The sequence below is a fragment of the Phasianus colchicus genome, chromosome 18 (assembly GCF_987193195.1).
Source record: "Phasianus colchicus chromosome 18, bPhaCol1.hap1.1, whole genome shotgun sequence".
Classification (NCBI taxonomy): Eukaryota; Metazoa; Chordata; class Aves; order Galliformes; family Phasianidae; genus Phasianus; species Phasianus colchicus.
The window spans coordinates 12,253,641-12,278,024 of record NC_143453.1 but is presented as its reverse complement, the minus strand read 5'-3'; the positions used below and the strand labels follow the sequence as shown (position 1 = coordinate 12,278,024).

The 24,384-nt window shown below is 44.4% G+C and overlaps 1 protein-coding gene across 19 annotated transcripts in view; it reads right to left on the bottom strand.

Annotated features, from left to right (window-relative positions):
* Positions 1-24,384, bottom strand: part of ARVCF (ARVCF delta catenin family member) — a 221,533-nt gene that overhangs the window by 118,909 nt on the left and 78,240 nt on the right. For 9 of the 19 annotated variants that reach the window (XM_031592790.2, XM_031592793.2, XM_090121001.1 and 6 more), the window contains one exon: positions 22,132-22,376. The exons of 6 other annotated variants lie outside the window; for them this stretch is intronic. In XM_031592790.2, coding sequence (XP_031448650.2) covers positions 22,132-22,347 — 216 coding nt within the window. In that variant the 5' untranslated portion in view covers positions 22,348-22,376. Of the gene's footprint in view, positions 1-7,743; positions 8,516-10,166; positions 10,446-10,739; positions 10,921-22,131; positions 22,377-24,384 lie in introns of those variants that run through there. 4 more of the 19 variants (XM_090120995.1, XM_090121007.1, XM_031592798.2 and 1 more) reach the window with 4 other exon arrangements.

Genomic DNA, 24,384 nt, shown 5'->3' with positions numbered 1-24,384 from the left:
CAAGGAAAGAAGAGGTTCTTGTTACTCAGAGCTCTGTCATTTGAGCACAGCAAAAGGGAACTTCCAGAACAAAGCATGGCTGAAATCAAGTATCTGCTAAAAGCTTACACATTTCAAGCCTGCCAACCTTACAAACAGCGTAGTGGAAACAGACAAAAGGACTGCAGAAGGAAGGCAGGGTTAGTCTGCTATGGACTGATTTTATAAAATATTTAAGCAAAGCATGTGACCATTGACATGCACCTTGATTGAACAATAGGCTCCAGAAAAACAAAGGTTTTTTCTTCCCAAACCTTTAGCACATTAATAGCTGCAGGGGAAAAAGGAAAGCAAAAGTTCTAAAAAAACCCAAAAGCCATATACAGCAGAACACATTCCAAGTTTTAATAGCACAGCTCCTGAAAAGCACACTTGGTAATACTATCCATGCTCTAGTTCAGAAATAGACACGGGTACACTAACAGATTCTCAATCTACACAAAAGCATACCCAAGTGGAACAACCCTGCTGAGAAGAAAGCTCTCACGCTCCTCCACTTGGAACTTCAGCAGCTGTGGCTCTGCTCTGATGCTGGACAAAACCAAGCCAGGCTGTGCTTTAATAATTGATGAAGCTCCCACCCCAGCTAAGACAGTCAGTCAGCTGCACAAGAGTATAAACACACAGAGCCTGTACAGCAAACCAGAAGTGAAATTCACTTGCTTACTCGTGATGGAAAGATGTGATGGAGACTACAGGCTCTAGCTAAGAGCTTCTGAAGTCAGCACCAGCCTAGGCAGGAATTCATTTCTGGGATAAATCCAATATGGGACTATTGTACAATTTATTTTAAGTATGTTATCAATCCTGCAGATATAAAATATTCAAAACTGTTTTATGGAAGTTCCTCTACTCTCCACAACTATCTAAAGACTGAGCTGCATAGCTCTGCTGCTATCACTGGCTTCAGAAATAATTGGATTTTAATTAAACCCAGAAGACGAATGAAAAATTGATGCTACACCAGCACAAGTTTCTGCTTAATTTTTTTTTTCCTCCTAATAAAGGTGACACGTTGATGCCACTTTTACAACCACAAATAAAACAATTCCATTCCTGTTACTGCCGTTCCACGGGATCCCCTGGCTGAAGGCAGGGGCAGCACCTGCACAGCAGCATCCCTCTGTGCTGGCTGGTGGCCCTGAGGGGCACACAGGGATGGGACAGGAGGAGCAGCTCCAGGTCACCAAGCTGCAATACCTGCAGGTGTCCAACATCTCATTTAGGGAAAGATTCCTTCAGATTTTATAAACCTTGTGAGTGATTAAGTTAACTAAAAAGAATGTCAGTACCAAATGGGAAAGTAATGGCGACTTGAATTTAAAACACTTCACAGACACACTGACTCACAAACCATCTCCGTACTGTAAGGATTCATAAGAGCAGGCTGCATTCTGGGACATGTCAATTAAAATTAAGAATGAAATAACTCTGTGCAACGGTGCTGAATGGCATTTTCTTTCAAGAGACCACAAGTTCAAACAGATCTCAGCCCTGCAATCAGATTATCCTTAACTCTTTCATTCCCAATGCAAGTGTCCAGCTCACGAGAGGTGGATGGCAGAGCACTGGGTGCCCAAACCCTGCAGACGCAGCACTGCCAGGAAGGCTGTGCAGCTCTGAGCTACTGCGAGAGCAGGATTTGGTCTACAACTGCAGATACACTAAGAAAAATAAGAGAAATCAGGAAGCGCATGTAACAGTCTGCTGTTACAACCAGTCAAACCAAGCAGAAGTTTGAGGAATTTGTTATCTACAGTCGCCATACTGAGATTATTTTGCCCAATGAAGAAAGCAGCCTTCACACCTCCTGCTCAACCATGCTCACAGCACAGCTCAGCACCAGGCTGCACCTCGTGGTCACACAAGAAGGCTGCACTCAGCTCTGCACCCCTCCTACAGCTGCAGGAAACACACCGCCACACAGCTGCACAACAGCATTTCCACATGTTGCATGAAGTGCCCCAACTTACCTTGCTGCTTCTCCTCAGCACAACACAAAGCAGAGTTAAGGAAGAACAGAGGTACCTTTTCCCACTGTTAGCTACCTACAAGTGCAGCCTTCGGTATCCACATCAAATATTTAATATACACACGTGTATGCGTGGCACATCTCCAATGTCAATTTTAAAAGACATTAAAATAAGCATTTTTATTTTAATTCTCAGGACAAAGCGAATTCTCTCTGTCCCTTTAAAAGAAAAGCTGGGATGTCCATGAATAGAACAGAACACTTTGGAGTTTTGAATCCAGGAAGAGGGGATAAGCGCACAGGCGAAGAACCCAACAGTATTCATAAATATTTCTGTGACTCCACTAGCCAAAACAGTATCCACATGACACAGCTCCGCCAAGTTTCTTTGAAAACAAGAAAATTCAAAGGGCAACAGCTCATGAAACACACCCACACATCTGCAGTGCATTTACACTGACACACGTTTCGCTGCAGCTGCTGTGGATGTGACCCTTCCCTCAGCATCCCACACATGGCAGATGCAGGTCCCACCAGCAGTCCTCTCATGAACCCAGAACCCTCCAGAACCCAGGACCTGGGCACGGCCACAGCACAGGGTTTGCCACACCTCGTGCTTGGAAGCAGCACAGGGAGAAAAAAATATCACATTTTGAGCAATGAGAACTTTGTGTAAGCGTTATTAAACTGAGACTGTAATGTGTCAGCATTAAAGTAAAACAAAATAAATGGACCCCAGTAATGGAAACAGAAGGATGATTTTGAGTGAAGACCCAAACCCAAGCAGCAGAAAGGCTCAGGAGGTCAGAACAATGTCACCCCAGATTTAAAGCACCTTGCAGCCAGTTGTTTCAGCTCCACCAAACAGTGTTACTGTGCCCTTTACATCTGCTGCCACTGCCATGGAAATAAATAGGAGGCAAATCTTTTAGAGTAGCTTAGATACTTTAAAACCCAACCTGTTAGAAAGGGTGGAAACATTTCCAGCAATCAAACTGAATAACACTCCCCCTCTCTTTCTCTCTACATTTTCATAAAACTGACAAAAAATACTTGTAATAGATTAAAATACAGAAGCTGCAGCTGCCAATGCCAAGGTCTTTTTGTCACTGTTACACAAATAAATCACCACTTCTTTGCATCTACTGCTGTGGACAAAAGAGAAGAGCATAGTGTCACCTCCTGTTTGCTTCTTATTTACTGGATGTTGTTCAAAGAAGCCCTTTTCTCATTGCTTACATCTAAAATGAGTGATGGCTGCCGTCTCTGATGTAATATCGGGCATCTCTTCCCTCCAGACATACTCTGCTAAGAAGAATATTGTACCTCAGAAGCACAGCATTATGCCTTCAGATTGCCAAAGGTGCGCATTACTGTGCAGCCCTGGCATCGCTGTGCTGGTGGCACCACTGCTGCTGATGGCTGAAAAGCTGAACAGGAAAAAGAAATGGGAAGTGATAAGATCATGTCATAAAATACAAGACAAATGTGCTGCTGTGACCAAGATTCATTCTAACCTCAGGTAACACAACATCATGTCACGCGTGACAGAAAGAGAAAGAATGACCCAGATAAGATGAAATTGCTAAGGACAAATATGAAATGTTCCTCATCAGGCATACATATGTTTACATAAATTTGCTTATATTTACATACACTAGTGTGTGCAATTCAGTCGTTAAGAAGTCTTGTAAATGCATCACAGTCCACTCTGTTTGGCCAAAGAGCAGAATGAGGAGCCAGGAAGTACAGCCTCCTTGTAAAAACATGACAAACAGGAACTGAGATGGGGATTGCAGCCCCAGGTTCTGATACTGCGCTATTGCTAGGGCACAGTCACCTTGCAGAAGTGAATTAATGCCATAACTAGAAGACCTCAGAAGATCCCATATATTTTATTAAATACCTAGCAACTTAGCTGCCAGCTGAGAAAGCAAGGACAAGTTTTCTGCATAACCGACTCATTGAAATTTCATCCAGAAAGCTCCATGTTTTAACCCCCACACACCAGCCAGCAGTACCTGCAGCTCACTCCCAACATCTGTGCTCACTGTCTCCCTTTCTCCAGATGGAAACAGAACTCCACTTTCTCTCCTACTTCCCTCTACTCTGCTTCTCTGGCTGGACACCATCCCTCCTGTAACAGCAGGCAAACGAGTGCTTTCAACAACCTCTCTGTGGCAACCCAGGCTTCATGCACACATAAACCAAGGCACGGTTGGATGTCTCTAATGTTGAAGTCTGGGGAATGTTTCAAATATTGCTATGATGCTGCCCCAGTAAGGCAGGAAGGCTACAAACCTGCTGCTGCAGAGCAGGGCATTCAGCTACTGCTTTAGGAGGTGCTTTCCCCTGCTTACTTCCTTTACCCAAAAGAGAACACCAAAAAGGAAGCATCTCACCCATGACATCCAAAGACCTCTCTTAGGAGTTCCAAGAATCACACAGAATCAGGGAGTCACCCCAGCTGGAAGCGACCCCTAAGGATCACTGAGCTCAACTCCCAGCTCTGCACAGGTCCACCTGAAAATCAGTCTGGGAGCACTGACCAAACGCTGCTTGAACTCTGGCAGCCTGGTGCTGCACTCCGCAGGCAGCCTGCTCCAGGGTCACACCACCCTCTGGGGAACAACCCCTTCCTAACACCAACCTGATGCTTCCAGTGCAGCTCCACACCGCTCCCTCGGGTCCTTTCACTGTCACCAAAGAACACGAATGCTCATAAGATATGAAGACAGTCTCTCCTCTAGTACTGATAGATGGCTGTACTTAACAAGGTCTAGTAGCAATAAAAGGAAAAAGCAACTAGGCAGTAAAGAATTTCATTTGCAGCACACCAGATAATTTCAAAATATTACCAACACAACAAAAAACAACTGAGGCACAGTAATGCTCAGGCAGCATTTAGGGGAAGTAATGAAACCATGCAGCTTTTGAGTTACAAGCACAAGAAATGACCATTCCCTTTTAATTAAAGGCAGCTATTAATATTAGCTACCCTTAAAAAAAAACAACAGAAAGTCTGCCAACCATCCAGCAGTTCAAAGGGACATCTCACAGCCAAGTGCTGTGAAGGCAGTGAGAACCAAATTCCACAACCGTAAGCAGTATCGATACATAATTTATGAGTAAAAGCTACCACTTACAAAGCCACTCTTGACTTCCACAGTATTCAGCATTTTAGTCGAAACCTTTCACAATCCAGAAAAAGATTACCTTAAGCACTGCCTCATTAGGGCATCATGACTATGATCTACAAGAGCCGCACTCTTAAACTAACAAAAGCCATATCTTGGATCCATCAGAGACTTGAAATAACCAAAACAGCCCAGCTGGACAATGCTGGTGTCCCAGAACATACTGCCACTATTTCCCAGATCAGCCAATAACCGGTGTGATGCCAGTAACAGAAAGCATCTGCAGGAATAAACACATCCCTCTTAATTTAAACTACGTGAACAATAAACAGGAGCATTATCCTGGTCAACACTGCTTCCGTTAGGAAGAAGCTTTAAGGACAAACACCAACACAAGTTCTCCCACGGACCCACGAACACCAGGACTTGATGCAGGGCCAGAGCAGTTGCTCTACAGAATTCACACCAACAGAGAACAGCAGTCCCAACCTGAAGACCTGGGGTCTGTTTGGCTGGTGTCCAACAGGGGGTCAGGGGGTGCTGATACAAAGCTACTGCCACCTGCATATTCCGTTTTACAAATAATCATTATGTCCATTCAAAACCATTTGTTTTCCATTGTTGTAATGCAGTACCATATGAAAAACAACACATAGTCTTATATACTGGTTTTCTTATTGAGCCTACTTTAAACAGCCTGTATTAAACTCCTTAGTCAAACAACTCTATCTCATTTAAGCTTGGAAAACTCCAGTCTTTGCAGCTTTCTGGTACAAACACTGATACACTTTGTTAAATGATCACAAAACAAAGCAGCTCAGGTCCATACTGCACTATGCCTGGAAGCCAAAAGGGCCTTTATTCCCTTAACACCTGAAAACCATTTAATCAAAGAGAAATGCAGATGGCTTCAGATGCAAAACTTGCTAAAACAATTTGAAAGAGTTTACAATTCAAACAGCAGAACAATCCCCATCGTCCACGGAAACATTCACATCTCGGGGCTCCACCATCCACAGAGGGACTGTACCACAAATCTTATCAGCTCCAGAATGAAAGACAAGCCTGTAGGATGAAAAATCTTCTGAACGTTCAGCATGATTCTGATCACTGTTACACAACGTGCATCTAAAGCAACACTGCTTAAATCAAATTGTATTGCTGTAGCCACAGCTCTGCAAGCAAATACGTTCTGTGTGGTACAAAAGTAAGCCCTCACTTTCTGGTTCCATTTCAGGCTTTCAGGAACATCTCCCTCTCTGAACAATAGGTCGGCTTGGAAGTTTTACTAAAAATAAAAGTTCAGAGCTGTGCCAAGTGATTTAGCTTGCAGAGGCAGAAATTCCCAAGCTCAAACACTCCCCACGTCTACTCAAAAGAATTTTCACTTTATTTTTCTGACTGCCAATGAGGAGACGGCGATGTGAGGGATAGCTGCGTGGGATCAGCCAAAAGGGAAAACTCAGGCATTTCAATTTCCTCCTGTAAGCAGGTGTGGGCTTGACTCATCAAAGGGGCAGAGAACACCACTGGAAGTAATGAATTTTCGCATTACTGCAGTGCACAGGGAGCACCGAGTCCATGGAAACACCACCCTCGGTAAGACAGAAGAGATCACGCCTGCCCATTTGTAGATACAAAAGATTATGAGCTGTGCCCAGAGAAAGCAAGACTTCAGCTCCTATGTGCTCATAAAGCTTCTCCCAGGTACAGTTACATTTGCTCACTGCTCAGGCATGCAGACAAGTGACTAAAAGAAAAACAAAGCTGGGCTGCAACCTAATGAGATACGTGAGGCACAAAGGACACCGTGAAATCAGAACTATCTACGTTTGAGTTTCAGTTTTCCTTTAAATAGTAATTTGAAACATCGTCTAATCTCAGGATTTAACTCGAGGGACTCCATTCACTTCTAAACCACTCCTCTCACTCTGTATTCCACAGCTGAGACACAGGGAGGAATCAGCCGTTCCCCACATCCTTAAAAGGCAAAACAAAACACAAGAAAGCCTACGAACACAATTCTACATTCCATTTTTCCCTAGAAATAAAACCCTTCAACGTAAACCAAGCACCGCCTCCTGCTATCTGAACTCTGTTACTTCCACAGGCACCACAGTGCCCATTTCCTTCTCTGTCCTGCTGTCACAGCCAGCCGGCACAGCAGCCCTGACCCGCTCCATGGCACAGGAGAGACCCCCAGAGAAGCTCCTGGCACTGCACAAGTTAGAAGCACCCTGTGCAGGCAGCTTCTAACAGTTACCACCACCTTTTTTTCCCTGTTTCATCAATAATAACAGGCACTCCGACGTTATGAACGACATTTTGCGTGCATACCTTTCTTTTCTTCTTTAAGCTTTTATTTTTAGCAGCTGCAGTGCAACTGAAGCAAAGCTGGTGGTCAGCCCAGCGCAGCCCTCAGCCTTTGGGACAGGTGGTTCTGAGCAGCCGGGAGGCAGCACCGCGCGCTCTGCTGTTTCAGGCTGCACTCACACACACAAACCCCTGTGCCCCAACAGCTCACCTCAGCACTTTTACAAGAAAGCAGTTCTAGTGACAGCATTTACCGACCCGTGCTAAAAGTTAAATTCCCACCTGACTTCTTCTGGTAGGATTTGCCCAGCTGACCAGAGAGTGACGATGCTGTCACACGTCGCACCTCCACAAACACATCTTCCCCAAGGCTTCCACAGCTGACACAGACCCCACCAGGCCAGTCGCCAACGCACCGCTCCATTTTGCATCCTGCCAGCTCCAAGCTTCCACGCTTGCTCACATCAGCACCATCCTCCAGCAGAATGCTCCAGGGACAAGGTGCTGGGAAGGGCAGCTGACTGGGCTCAGGGCATGAATTAGTCATGTTTGCAAAGTATTTTCTGAAGCAGAAATAACAGAACTGAACAGTTTTCACCAAAAGTCACTAGGTGACTCCTTTCCCCTTCACAACTTCATAGCCCCGAGGCAAGCCGGAATTTGAAGTTTCAGGACCAGATGAAAGCCGTACGTCATACAGTACTCCAAGCATATTTTAGCAGTCACAGACTCCAAAAAAATTCCAGATTTCATGAACTCTGTACAGATCGACTAAAGAATTCCAGGCGTGCATGGACAAACTTCAGCAGTCTCCATCCACAGCCAGCAGCAGCGGAGGGAAGAGCCAAGGCAGAGCACAGGACACAGCCCTCCCATTACAGCCACAAGAACCGGCTCTCCGTGTGCATTTGCTCCACCAGTCTTCCAAGGTGTAATGCTGCTCTGGGGCACAGAACTTGAGGAACTGTGGCTGCTCTCAGATGAAGTCCAGAGGAGAGCTGGAAGTCACCCCTGCTCCTTTTTAATTACAATTAACAATTATCTTAGCTCAGGCTTTAGATGTGAGGAGTGTCTAAAGGCACTGAGTCTTCAGTTGACATGATGGAAATCCCTTCAGCCTTTGTATATATGGATTGCATAGGATTGCCCCTTGCCTTAACCATTTATTCATTTGGCTTAATTTTACTTAATTGTGTTCGTTAAAGTTAAAAAATTACTTTCTAAAGGCTCTGTAACTACACAATAAATTTCTCTGACAACGCAGTTTAGAACTGCTGCCTTTCATTAAGCAAACCATTCTCTAATATGCTGTTGCAGCATCAACTCGATCAGTTATGCTGCAGAAAGGCCTCAGAATAAATCTAGAGCCCATCCTCCACCAGAAAAGATAAAGTAACACTTCTCTGTCTCGCCCTCAGCTGTTAAAGCAGCATGAAAATTAAAACCACGGGCATTTTTTTGTTGTTGTTTTGATGTGGAAGAAGAATTTACAAATTAACTGCAATGCATGACCTGAAGTGATTAACGGTAATCTTCCACCATTCAAGCTTCTCCTATCCACGCAGAAAGCTCAGAAGATGAGAACACAGCTCCGTGTGCAGAACACAAGGCATCAAACACACCGTTAGCATTCTGCTCTCTGCTTCCCTTTTTATTCAAAGAAAAAAAAAAAATCCACCAAAGCTGCCATCCATCCAGGTACACCAAACGAGCAGTTTGTGGCGTCCCAATGTGCAGCTCAGGGCAGGCGGCAGGAGCAGCCATACAGCTCACAGCCTTCCGCCCCAAAGGACGCAGGGATGCGGGACACAAATGGCACACAATGCAGCCGACCAAGCCGGGCCCCCAGCGGGCAGGGCGGCCACCACTGTTATAACTAAAGGGAGTGAGCACAGAGGAGCTGCTGAAAGGGCTGCTTTCCCCTGAAGAGAAACCCGTATCCCATTTGCATCACGAAACAATTCAGCCGTCTGCTGCCGGGATGGAAAAGCAGTGTGCAGCAAACTTAAAGCAAACTGAAGCACCTCCAACAGCTCCAGAGCAGTGAACTCAGCAGGGACACACCAGCAGCACATTTTACATTCCCCTCCCCAAACATGCTAGTTTAAATGAAGAAAGGAGAGAAGAAAAAGGATACTTAAAGAAATGGGGGGCAGTTGCTACAGACCGTCACCTGCACTCAAGAGAGCAGCGCAGCACCAGCTGGAGCTGTGGGGTCACCGCAGGAGCACCGCACTCACAGCAGCCTGCCGGCCTTGCTGCCTACCTGCCTGCCACAGCTTCACTCTGCAGCGCCCAAAGACACCCCAGGGCAAAGAATGACACCTGAAATCTCCCACCCAGCTGTAAGTTCGTTATTAGCGTAGCAGCAAAGAGGACTTTCTGTTTAAAATAACATTTACTTAAGAAATAGAAGTTATTTCCCCACTATGTTCAGCAACAGAATCAAAGAGAGCGCGGCGCGCCGTGTGGGAAAAGCAAACACCTCGCACAGCACAATAGCCAGCCCTTCCTTTTCCAAAAGCGCTATTCCTAGCCGCTCTACGTCAAAGAGATCCCCAGATCTACCGAGCAGGACGAGAAGGTCACAGAAAACAACAGTTGGCTTCCTCGAGCGTTTCACCAGTGAGCACAACAGGCAGCAGCAAAACCTCTCCCGAAAAAGCAGCCCAGCGTTCCCCCGGCCGCGCGAGCGGCGCACTGACCCGTTCGAGTTCCGCAGGCATGGATGCACGGCGCCGGCCGCACCGCCCCCGGCACGGACGCGCCCCGCTCCCCGCGAGCCCTCGGAGCGCGCAGCCTCCCGCTCCGGCCGCCTCCGCAGCCTCGTTCCCTCGCGAAGCTCGCTCCTCCCGCGACCCGAGCGGCTGCCTCCCTCCGGCCGGAGCCCATGCGGGGCGAAGAGCCCCGCGGAGAAGCGCCGCCGCCGCCCCGAGGGGAGGGAACCCCGCTCACATGGCTCCGCTCCCGCCGCCCGGGCCCTGGGGGCGGGACCGACGGGCGGCCGGGGCCGGGCCACGCCCGGCGGCTGCGAGAGCCCGGCCGGGGGGCGCGGGGCGGGGCCGGCCCCAGCCGAGCGGCGTCCCTCGGGCGGGCGCGCCGCCGGGGAGCTGCGCTGCCGCGTGTGCGAGACAAAGGGGGAAAGCGAGCGGCGTCCGTGCGGGGTAACCGCGTGCCGGGTAACCGCGTGCCGGGGAGCGCGGCGCATCTTCCACGAGAGGGAGGGCTGGCGGGAAGGCACAAGAAGGGAAAGTCCCCGGCTTGTTTACTTTTCGTACCCCACTTGGAGATTAACGCCATTCCTCATGCAGCAGCGGCTCAGAAAGGTCATCTGCAATCACAGCTTCCTCCCTTTCGGATCTTGCACAGAAGGTGAGGCTGACGGCTCCAAGCGCAGCTGGCCTCGTTCCTTAAAGCCATTCACCTGCTCGCAGACCTGGCCCGCGCTCACGAAGACACCTCTCGCCGAATTACGCGTTAACACAACGAACGCCAGCTGTGCCGCACCTTCCTTCCCCGCCCCGTTCTGCCGGCAGCTCCCGGCCCCGTGCTGCTGCTGGGCTGCGAGCCTGGAGATGGAAGAGAGCCTTCCTAAGTGCCCAGTCCGGGGCTGGAACTCTTTCCTTTTCTGAGAAACCGCAGGAAGGAGAGTACCGCTAAATACAGAGACGTGGGGCGGTGTGAGAACGGGACGGGGCAGGCGGGCACGAAGCGACCTCGGGCCGCCCTGAGCGCTGCCGCGCCGTGCCGCCATCCCGAGGCAGCAGGCAGGGCGGCCCAGCTGCAGCCCCCGGGCAGGGCTGATTTGCTCTGTGATGCCGGGCTCCAGCAGCAAACCAAAGCAATAAATAAATCCAAGCCTATAACAGCTGGCGGCTGAAGAAGGGTAATTAGGGACTGAAAGCTACTGGAATCAAATTAGAGGCTGTCCTGGAAAATAGGGATCATCGGAGCCAAAAGAACAAAAGGAAGGCAGAGCAGAGTTTTCTATAATTTCCAGAATAGGCACCTTAGCACAGAAGGGCCTTTTCATCCTAGCTTGGCATTCCCTGAGAATTCTAAAACACACTTCCAGCATCAGTGTAATTAACATGTCAATTAGTACAAATCTCACCAGATAAACATGAAAAAATGACATTTAACATGGGTAGGAATGTGTCAGACATTTAATCCTCATTGCAGCTCTCCTACTGCAGCCCACATCAGGGTTCCAGCTGAACAGAGCCAAGGTTGGGCAGGTGAGGGGCAGAAGATGGCAGAGCTGCATTGCCCAGCCCTGAGCAGTTTGTTTCAGTGTTATAAAGGCTGACAAAAGCAATGGTAGATGTTCTGAGAGGTTTGGCTGAACTAAAGTATTTGCTGTAGTGGGCAGAAAATAAACAGAGTCCATCTAAGAAACAAATAACTCAGAAGCAACTGGTAGCAGCCCTCAATAAAATACTTAGAAGTCAAAGCAGAGCAGAGGGAATGCATTTTGTCCCAGTGCCCTGTACTTGCACAGCTCTCCCCCTCCTCCTCGCCCAACTGTTCTTCAGTTAACTAACAGAGCTCAACTTTTGTTGAGGCCACGCTGGCACAGAAAAGCGCCATTCAATGTAGGCATGTACATGGACATGTGCCAGACCTCCTTACACTGTCAAAGAAAAAACCTTACAAGTCTATATCCATAGGGCGCTGTGGCAACTACGTGTGAATGTAGAACGATGAAACCGAAATCCTTCCTGGGCAGACTTGCCAATTCCCTCACACTGCAAACCCACCGGTATGTCTGCAAGCCCTGCAAGATTAGCACTGCTAAGTTTTGAAGCCCCACCTTCCAGATTCAAGAACAATAACTTCCTCTCCAATATGTAATAGATGTTGGGAGGCCTTCTAGCTATATGGTAAACTTTCAAAATATTCTCTCTCAAAACCAAAAGATTATATATATAATTTTTTAAAGCAAAGAACTTTATGAGCTTGTAATATTTTGAAGCTCAGATGCTTCTGAATGCTGGTGCTTGGCAGTACTGAAGTAACTAATTACCTAAATAAGAGTTATGGATTAGATCCCTGAGGTGATACTGAATTTCCAAGTTCTGGCCACAGACACACCATCCATCAGTACCGAACTGCTGACTACATCCCAAAGTTGCTCCTTCCCTCCCCACTCCCTTTTTAAGCTGAACTTTAATTTCCTAATTTATCACATTTTTCCTACTGCCACAAGTAGGCTGAGAGCTGTCTTTTCTCTCTCAGAAAAATAAATAAAACATACAGGTAGGAAGAGCTTTAATTTTCTGGAAGACGGACAGGCGCAGTATCTGCGCCAAGTTCTCCTTTTCATTTTCTCCTATTACCCTTAAAAAATTTAAATCAGTAGTGCTGCACTATGGATTGATCTGCTCTCAGAGGCACTAAAACCAAAACAGTTTACAGCTCTGCCTGGAAACATAACATATGGCCCCAGTGATACGTAACACCCATAAACCCAACCGAGCGAGAAGTCACAAGATGAATCAAGAATTCCAGCTAACCATACAGGCAAAAGCACCCACTGCAGCTCTCAGCATCAGATAGCTTTTGTTCACATGGGTACCTTCCACACCAAGGTTGTATTTATTGCTGCTATAGGGATTCCATGCCACAAATATACAAGGTAGGTGAGAGTACTAAAGAACAGGACACCATGATGTGTCGCGGAGCCACACTGTGATTATTTTAACATGGGCAGATGAAAACAAATTTTACCCCCAGTGTGCATTTTGTAATCACTCACTGTTACCATTTCCATCATTTTTAAACATTCCAAAAATTCCATTAGTCCTTTCAAAGCATCCGTATTTGGTCCCAAATTGTTGCATGACTCAAGTAAGACAGAACCACCCTGGCACTTGTAACATTTGAAAATCCTTTCGCTTTCATGTTGCAAGGTTAGAAACAGAGATGAAGCCAGATAGCCTTCATCAGGGAGGAGGCAGCATTCAGGGGGCGGAGGCTTCCACACATCAGTGCTAAAGAGAAAGTCTAAAGCATCACAGAGCTGAAGACCAATATGACAAAGAAACCACAGCCACATTCTGCAACGGGCAACATCAGGTACTTCAGTGAGTTCAAAGCATTGTCCCTTGGAAACAAACAGCTTTCATCTTGCTACATCCAATATCAGTCAAGTCCATTTCATCCAAGTTGTCATATGACAGGATGAGAACAAGGACAGTCTGGCAACAGCATTGCTTACATTAGAAGCAAAGGACAAAGGAAGCTTCATGTCACCACGTATAGGTTGCAGTGAAATGAATGCCCTATGTTTCTGCCTAGCAGCTTCACTTAGATAAGATCAACTACATCTTACAGGATTAAAAATAGAATAACCTCCAGTTTTAAGAAAAAATTAAGATAGCATTACATTTGTAAAGGAATGACAACAACAAGGAAAAAATCAGATTTAAGGTTGGGACTGTGGCCATAATTTCATACTATAGTTATTGGAAAGGAAAACAAAGGCACTGCAAAGCATGAAAACCCAGCACTGATCATCTTTCATTCCTGAGATTTTTTTATTCCTCCCCTCCCTGCCCTCAGATTTTCCAGATGATTTGTGCCACATTTCAAGCTGAACATTACAATCACTTGCTCAGAAGACCAATGTACGGCATTCTCTCATTCAGAGGGGAAAAATCTGGTTTCTCATTAACGTACAGGACTGATAGATGTCTATGCAATCAACCCATTTTTATGATCCTTTTCAAACTAATTACTGTCTTCCTCAAACCAAAATCTGAACATGTTTGGGTTCTTTCATGAAGAGAAAAGCAAGGTCTTTGTGTATGGCATTTTATTCCAGAGGAACATTCTTATATTTGAAATACTTGCATATAGAGAATAAGACTGCAAAAAAAAAAAAAAGAGCCAATCAAGCTGCTTCAGAAACAAGGAGAGTGGAGCTCTTCTCAGTCTTTTAACTGCAGAACTCTAGAAGTGTTCCTCCACCAGCAGTGAAAGGCACACATCAGCTTCAGTGCCTAAAATGAGCTCAGGCAGTAACCTATAGCACTCCCAGTCACCACAACTATGGCTCAAAAAATAACCTCTTCAGCTAGTAATTTGGTAGCTTAGAAATGGGAAGCAGCTTTTATATATACATATATACACAAACACCTCAAGCATCAACTCTGACGTTCATTTGGAGGAAGGCTATCCTTACAGCTGGCACTCAGCCTCGGGCTGCCCATGGCCACCTCCGGCCATTCTGCTCTCAGTCACTCCAATGACTTCAGTGAGTGACTCCACGGCCACAACAAAGAAAGCAAAGGAAGCAAAGGAAGCAAGAGCCTCACAGAGCCATGAGCAGCACGGCCTGAACGAAAGGCTCAGCCTCTATCAGTGACATTGCAATCCAACTGCAATTCTTTTTCTGCATAAATTCAAGAGTATATAGATACCCACAACAGCAGGAATGGAACTGAAGAAAACTTCTGGTTTTAAAAGCCTTTGGGTTCAAAACCACCACTTTGCTTACACACTACTCCTATGGTTTGTGCAAAGCACTCCTGCCACAACATGGGGATCCACGACGGAATGGTGCCCAGGGACCAGCAGCCTTCTGTCACCCGGTGGGGATGAGAGCATGTGCACAGATCACAGCCCGTACTGACAGCAAAGTCTTGTCAAGCAATTGAGAGAGGGTACAAAAAGGTTTTGTGAGGATTTGGAATACAAGTCTCACACATCATGCAGAGAATAGGTGCATGCTGCAAGCTAGATTCCTTGTCAATGTTTCTCTTATCTGTGTTCTAGAAGAAAATATTTCTACTGGCAGAGAAATGAAGCAATGGAAAATTAAGGGAAATTATGAAACTGAATTTGTCATTCAAGTAAAATAATTTTAAATTAATTGTGGCAATATTCTAAGCCAAAAAAAGGTTAACAGATGCAGCAAATTCTTCTCACTTTCACACATCTTGGCAAACAAACCCTTGCCTTTCAATTGCTTCCAAAACATCATTCAATAAAAAAAGTCCCCCATAACAAAGGAAGTTGAGACTTTCCAAATCCAACAAAATCACAAAAATATTTTTGAAGTGGTCAGGGAAAACACAGCCATTGCTTTTTGCAATCCAACTGCTCTCCTGCTGACAGACATCAGGCGGCACTTCGGAATTCAGCACGTACTTCAGAGAAGTGAAGCAGGAAGGTGAGGTACTGCTGATGATAAAGATGAGATATTTTGCAAAAGCATCTTGGTGCTAATAGGTGCATTCCCAGCCCGCCTATGTGAAAATATAAAATGGTATGTAATTATGTTTTGAAAAAACATTTTGTTGGAAAGAGCAAGATAATTCCTTCTTCACCAGACAGGATCCGTCTCAGGCACTCAGTTCCCTTTTTAAATTTTTAAGTGATTCCTTTGAGATGTGCTTTTCAAACTAGATTTGCTGACATAGTTTCAAACATTTCTCAGATAATGCCTCAGATTTTCAGTGGATTCTGTTGCATGCCAACAGATTTGAGTCTCAAAGAGCCCTACTAAGCAGGCGTTAGGTGCTCCCTGTTCAAATCCCTTCTGGAAGGAACTTCACAGAATGATGTATTCGGTCAAATCTTCTTAGTTGTAGCTGAAATTCAGGCTGATATCCCCATTTGTTTATGTATCCATGCTTATGCCATCTAAGGCCTTACATGAAGACTGAAGAATAATCATAACAGAGAGGAGCTATAGTGAAAAACAGGAAAACCAGCAAGTATAAATTCTGACAGGATTACCACTTGATTCCATCTTTCAGAGGCTCTCAAATGCTGCACACCACAATGTCTGCTGTACCAACCCTGTTCTTTTTTAGCCTTGTGCTCTCACATTCCTCCTGCAAAACTGGAAGCAGGTTCTATGATTTCTCTTGGAACTTGGCTAATCCCAGGCAGAAAGGCAAACAGCAGGAGCTCCTCAAGCCCACAGGGTTGTAATAAGCCATGCTGTCACTTTGGAAACTGCATTTGAGGCATGTGCAGTAATTCTCCAGCTGAATTCCTGTAAGATGCATGCTGCTCAGCAGCACTGCCCTAAGCCCCAGCAGTTCTTTGCCCATGAGTTCCCTGCTCCCAGTTCCCACTACTGAGCTATCAGCAGATGATCTCAACTCTCCTGTAAACCTGGAGGTGCTGCTTTCTTACAGATGAGACAATTGTCAAAAAAAAAGGAGACAAAAGCTCCAGCCTCCAAGCTCAACTCAACAGTATCGTTCCCAGCACAGCGGAAGCCAGAGTTAGGATCACACCTCACCCATGGAGAGCATCACATTCCTCTAAAAAACAGCTGAATAACAGCTTCTGGCTCCTCCTCGTGCTGGGATTCATTGGGACAGCAGTTACCTTCAGCCCGCACCAAGTTCTATTGCAGAACTCCAGACTCATTCTCCCATGGGAATCATGTTCCCAAGTCTCCACCCCCTGCATCCTTTGAATAGTTGCAGATACACAGAATCTGAAACCCGACCCTGGTCATTCCTAGCCATTCACTAAGACTACTCCTACTGTGCTGAATTCGCAAGACGAAACTAATGGCACAGCTAGTGTGTGTGCTCCACAGGCAAAAAGATGGGAGCTTAATTACAAAGGTGGGGAGCTGAGAGCAGTGGCACCAGCATGGGGAATGGGAAATAGCACTGCAGTGCCAGGGAGCTGTCATGAACCTACAGCTTTGTTGTCTGTACTCAGCCTTACTTGTAAGGCAAATAGTGCATGCCTTTCTCTGTGTTGTCAGTCCCTTAGTAATTGCCCAAATGTGTTATACAACAAAGGAAAAAAATGCTCTACAGCCAAGAAGTACCACAAACCAAGCAATTAAATAGAACTTTGCACACTAAGCAGGGATGAAACTGCATTCTGTATGAGGTAGGGAGAGAGAAAAAAGGAAGCTGAGGCTCAGTGCAGCTCACAATCCTTTTTTCTTTCTTCTCTGCATATGTTCAAACATTCAATACTAATGCACCCATGTTCTTACTGCCAATATACTGGAAATGGTTTCTAAATTCTAACAGTACACACAGCATCATGCAGAATGGAGAATCTTAAGTGTAATGAAACAGACGGAGAGTTGGGCCCAAACTCTAACTTAGAAAGGTTAATGTGATGGTATTTTCTTAGAAACACAATTTGACCTAATCTTGTGTTTGTGTGTATGTGTGTGTGTCCACATACACTTAGTTCTCATCATGAGCTTTCACCTTGCACATGAAACTGACTCAACTTACAAAATACCACTTTGGGCAGAAGTCACAGATACCTCTGATTGACATAAGAACTGAAGAACATCAATGCTTAATTATGGCCACAAAGTACCTCTGTGTGCCAATGGGGAAAGTCTTTGAATGCAAACATTTTTGTTCGGCTTCCCAGCTTTGACAGCTTTTCTACCCCATGAAGCCACACCAATTTAAACCAACTCAGGATATAGCCCTGTGTTTAATAAGCTTTGTGTCTGATGTTTTAATAAAAAGACAATATTCTTTCTAATAATAAAGTTACACTCTGGATGGTTAGCCATCCAGTGATAACATCTCAGCGTCGAGCATTCAGCCTCCAATAGTACATGCCCTACACTCACTTTCATATCTTCTCCCTCTCCAACTTCAGTTCCAACTGTGAAGAGCAGCAGAAGGCTCACTTGGAAAGAAGTAAAATAGAACCAGGAAGATTAAACTAAATCCCTCACACATGAAGACTATTAAAGTTTATCAAGCTTGTAAAAAAACATCATCAGCAATAGACTTCAATGTGTAGAAGATGCATGATAGGTCCTACTCAGCAGTAACTCAGGGCTTATTGGCCTATGTCTGCATTTTGTAAATTTTTTTTTTTAAACATTCTTTCAGTGCAAAGTTTAGGGATACAAATGCAAAGAAATTAAAATGCATCTCTGCTGTTTTTAATACAACCAAATTTTCACTTCCATAAACTAAGAGAGATGGGCTGCCACGTGGCCCCTAGCACTCATGGCCAGGGCAGGAAACACAGTTAAGAACATAATTAAAAACCAGAAGGATTTTTAGAAGATTTTTTTTTTTTTTTTTTTTTTTTTTTTTTTTACAAACCTGATAAAAGCTCTATGATTAAAAGCTCATGAAGTACTACATTTTCACAGTAAAGGTTTTCAGTAAGTAACTAATGACCTTTTGTCCACAGGATTCTCAGCCTTGAAAAGCATTTCACTCGACCACTTCAAAATCTGCAGCACTGCACTATGTACCCTCTGTAGTCTTTCCCTAGAAAGCAGAGAGCTGGGGAACACAATTCCAGTTCTGGCTTTGGATCGCAGTGCTTCAGCTCAGCTGAGCATCTTCCAAAAGTTAGAGTTAAAACAGCTGAATTCACATCACTGGGTACACAGAAATTCAAACTAGTGTTAAATCCATGCAAGTTAGACAAGATAGAGGTTGTATTTAACCACTTGTTCAACAGCATTAACAACATGCAGCACTTTGCTCCTGTTCACTGGAAGCTGTGCTGGTTACAGCTGGCTGATTATTGCCTGGTGTAGGAAGGAAAGAGGGCACAAAACCTCTGCTCAGTCTGAAGGTCTGGTTGGTGCTGACTTCCGGAGGGCTGTGAAAACATTCTTTCCCTGCTCTTGACTCTAAAAAGATTCTCATTAATATTAATAGATGCACTTCAGCATCATTTAGCACCTCTTATTGTGAGGACAGTATCTCCCAGAAACCCATCCTCTGGGAAAAAAATCTCATTAAAAAATAATTCCTGCTATTCCTAATTAATACCTGAACAAATCACCTATGATCCATTTAGACTGTCCAAGAAATCAATTTCTCCCATTAAAACAACTTCAGGATGCTTTTCAGAAAAATCCCTCCCACTTTCTTCATTCAATATTAAGAAGTCTGTGCACAATCTTGTGGCAGTTACAGCACATCCCTGACCTCCATTTGTAGATCCGATATTCCTTATGAATGGCCAAAGGTCTGTGTTGTATATGCAAATGTCAATGAGCACACCCAGTTCCCATGCTCCATTTGCATATTCTAAATTCACGCTGAACACACCAAATTCACTCATCAGTAAAGGGAGTGAAAGAAGTCCCTAAACAGGCTGCCCAGGATGGAGTTATTGTTAAACGTATTCTGTAAAGTTGGTATCAATAACAACAACAGTGATTAGAATCGATGTTGGAATAAGGCCTTGATTTTTGTCTCCTGAGGACTTCAGAAAAACTATTACACATTTGGCATATTGCCCACATCCTCTTTTCCTTTTCTCAAGTTGTCCAACAGAAAAAGATTTTATTTCTTAAGAGAAATCTTTACACAGTGCAAAAAACACTGAGACTGTTACAAAGCTCTCACTACAAAACCCTTCACTAAAAACCCCTCTGACAACCAAACACGGAATACTGATGTTCATTTGGAGAGATCATTAAAGATTAGTCAGCATTCTCATTACATGGAGATAACCCTCAATTCTTGCCCAAATTCTACACAGAATAACCAGATTGCATGTGATCACTTTGACCACTCCTAAATGGAAAAGCTCCCACTGGAATAATATTGTAAAGTCTTACAACATGAAGCTGAACAGGGTGATAGATGAGCATCTGTATTGTGGAAGCATCTGACTACAGAATCACAGAATTGCCAGGGTTGGAAGGGACCTCAAGGATCATGAATCTCCAACCCCCCTGCCACACGCAGGGCCACCAACCATCCCACCTAATGCTAGACCAGGCTGCCCAGGGCCCCATCCAATCTGGCTTTGAACACCTCCAGGGACGGGGCATCCACAGCCTCTCTGGGCAGCTGTTCCAGCACCTCACCACTCTCTCCGTAAAGAATTTCCCCCTGACGTCCAACCTAAATCTCCCTTCCCTCAGCTTAAAACCATTTCCCCTTGTCCTGCTGTCACTCACCCTTTCAAAGAGTTGATCCCCCTCCTCTTTGTAGGCTCCCTTTAGGTACTGAAAGGCTGCAATGAGGTCACCCCACAGCCTTCTTTTCTCCAGGCTGAACAAGCCCAGCTCTTTCAGCCTGTCCTCATAGGGGAGGTGCTCCAGTCCCCTGATCATCTTCATGGCCCTCCTCTGGACCCTCTCCAACAGCTCCCTGTCTTTCTTGTACTGGGGGACTAGTGCATGAGCAATCCCTACAGCCAGAGCATATTATAGTTTTTAATTTGTGTGCTCTTGACAAAAGAGTGCAATAAATAAGAAAATTGTAATCACTCTACATTCTGCACAAGCCTGAAGGTTTCATCCTTCATTTAATACTATCTGATGAATTCTAGTAAGTTCAGGAGGAATTTGACCCTCAGTATGCTTCATGAAGATTCCTATAGATAACTGCACATTAAATATAACTGTAAATATTTAGCTAATCAACTGTTTTATATCATTTAGAAGCTACTCAAAAGATTTCAACAGAACTGATGAAGCCTGCCACCCCCTGATCTCAGAGCAGGGACGCAGAGGTTGGTGTTACTTTCAGGAGCTGCACTGCCATAAGAGCCACGTAGACCCCAGTGTAACTTCAACTCTTTCATTAAGTTTCCCAGGAATTGTTAGATTCAGCCATAGCTGCAGAAAACTCATGCTTCATCAGTTCTGTGGGCAAGGAATTTCATTCTGAAGCTATTAATCATGCACTTTGCACAGTCATTCAGAAAAAAAGAAATGAAGGTGAACTTGTCCTTTCCTATAAAAAAAATTACATAGGCACATCTCCCCCCACCCCCACTAATCACAAGGATAATGGCCTCTCCAGCTTCTACCTGCTGCTAGAACACTTCTAGCCTAACCATTGCAGACTACTCCCTTCAAGTGCAGTCCCATACTCAGGCATCTATATGAACAGAGGCATGGCAGCTATTAATAGGAACATTATGCTAATGTACATGATGTAAATGCTGGCCTGAATGCAGTTCAGTGCAGGTACAATTGTAGAGCTGCCTGGCACTATTGAGAAACGACCTTTAGAATCCCCATAGCCTGGAGTCTCTCTGAACTGAACAGTGTTTTCTCAGGAAAGAGACCTTCACAAATGGTACTGCTGCTTCTGCATGACTTACCTTGCACGTCAGAGTAATTTGCTAGTTTAAGTGATGTAAAGATGGAAGTAGTTTATCGCTGCAGTTAGGGAACACAAATCAGACAAAGCAGCATCTAGAAATCTAAAGCTATCACAAAACTTAAGTTTGCATCATTAAAAAAACCATCCATCATTCCAATAAACACAAAACAAATTATGAAGTGCTCCTTACACAACAATAAGACTTCACAGGAGGGAAATTCCTGCTTTTCATGCTGTTCTCCCTATTCAGAGCCCTACTATTTCTAATGGAAATTTTGTTTGCTATTGAGACTATGATTCAGCCGTGTTTCCCAGTCACCAGACCATCACCATACTTACAGCAAGGGCACAGATTTAAAGGAAGCTGTGAAGATCTCTCTTTAGGATGCACATATTTTACCAATATCCCACAAGCAAAGAGGAAGCAGGAGCACCATCTAAGCCAAGGCTTTGAAATCTGAGCTACCAAACTAAGCAATGAAACGCATCAGCTCTGGGATACCAGAAGACAACTTATGGAACGAGATGCTGATGACAAACGAGATGCACCCGACTTTCTGGAATGGAAAAGTCTGCAATAGGTGAACTGTAGCAACAGGTAAAATGAGCAGGCTGTTACCTGCAGTACAAGCTGCTGCCAGGCGGTTGCCAGTGGCTGACCATTGCCAATGTTGCAAATGCTCATGCGGTCTGCGGGCTGATTGGCACGCTCAAGTTGCAAGGAGACATTGCGCCGCTCTTCCTCGAGTGCACGGGTAAGCCGCTCAAAACGAGCTTCTTGCTCCTTAACAGATGCTAAAATGCTGGCAGCAGACCTGATATCATAGTCATCCATGATTGCTTTCAAATGCTCCTGCCTGTTAACTGACACGGGCAAATGGAGAGGGTTAGGCAAAGGGGTGGGAAGGACACAGGTCAGAGGTTAAGAATAAAAATGCACATTGTTAGTCACTGTACCAAAATAACATTCAAACTAACAAGCAAATTCTACTACTCTCTGAAAAGACTTCTCTGAAAAGACTTCCCTTCTTTTCATTGATTTGATTTTCAATCTAAAGTAATTAATCCAGTGCTTCTCAATGAAGAAAAAAAATATACGCTCACCTTGGATAGACTTGATATTTAATTCCCTTGATCTTTTTGCTAAAATTGTTAGACAGGAATATACATCCCTCTTGCAGAACTAATTTCACTATGCAAATAGTAGCAGACAAAAAGAATTATATAAAAAAGACAACTGGGAGGGGTGAGAAACACCACCTTTCTCACTAGACACCTGGCATGTTTGACTTTAACAACAAATGAGAAGTCTAACATTTTTGAAGCTAAACTACATAGTACAAAAACAATTGCATTCATTTTTCCAAGTGAATGGAATCCCCCCAAATTTAGCAGACAGCAGCTGAAAATAGTTTTCCATTTTAAATTACAGGAGTGTGCAGTAACAGGAAAGATATTTTTAAATACAGACAGTGCAATTGCAGTTGAAATGTGCTTGATGATTTCAGCATGGGAGCCAATGAAGCAGTCCTTCATGCAGCTGTTCACTAATAATGTAAATGAAAAAGCCCAAATCAAACATCTTCAATGGAAAACACACAGGACTGCTTGTCTTTCAGTGCAGGAAAAAGAATTCAGAGAAGAACTAGATGTGTGATATGTCCTGCCTTCTGCTGTTACTAGAGTTATGAAGAATTTTATTTCCACCTGTATGGTACATGGAGCAGAACTCCCCTTCAATTCCACAGATCTATCATTTGAACATCAGTTAAGATGTTTTCATAACTGTATAAAACCAGCAACAGAACATAAGCATTAATTAAGTAGGGGCTTCAGTGGAATTCTTTTCACTAAAGCTAAACTAGTAACTAATTTTACTAGCATGCAGTAGTAAACACCTGCAGCTTTTGGAGCAGAGCACACAGAGATACAATTTTCTTCAGGTCCTGTAATCCAAGTGAATTTTATACTCTGTGCCAGGAGTTACACTATCTAGAAAGGGCCCCTTCATGTGTATCAGAAGCAAAACTTCCTCCCACCAGAGAGATTTTGTTTTCCCCATCTATCAACAACAGCTAACAGAAGCACTGGTGATACCAAAGCTTGGCTTCCAGAAACTGAGCATTTCATCACTGTGCATGATTTGAATTGATGCTTTTTTCACATCCAATACATTTATCAGGTCTTTTTCTTGTGTTGAATCTATAGCAGCTAACAATAACGTTCTGCAGTATTCCCAAAAGAGAGGTATTAGTGAGTATAGCTACACTGCATGTTATCACATAAGTTTGCTGGAAACTTATAAATAACCTTGAGGTTTCTCTTCTCCTGAAGTCAACCAAAAGGCCCACAAAACACTGAAGCAGAAATAATGGAGTAAAAATCCACAGCAGATACCTTAATTTCATAGGAAACAACCTGTCAATAGCTCTGTGGTTCAATGTTAGCTCCTAAAAAGTTGCTTTTGAAAGGAACCCGAGTGTTAAGAAATCATGTTGGAAAATGTAAGGACTACTGTGTATTAATTTCACAATATTTGCCACCATTATTTCAGTTTCTCATGCTTTCAGCTCAGTAAGCAAAAGTGTAATATCATAGAAAGACTGTTCTTACTTATGCATTGATTTAACTCCTGTTGATATTCTGAAGGAGAACCAAAAACCAAAGGGTTTCCAAATGCCACACGCTGGTCAAACATAGACCATGCTGTCAACTTCAGAGATCTTTCACTAAGAATCTTATTTTGCAATGCTAATTTATTAAAAGCCCATAAAACCAGAGGGCATGAAGGTTTCTGCAAAGGGGAATCACCATCCAACAGGACAGTGAACTTGCAGGAAGTCCATGCAAGGCAGGACAGTACTGCAGGTCT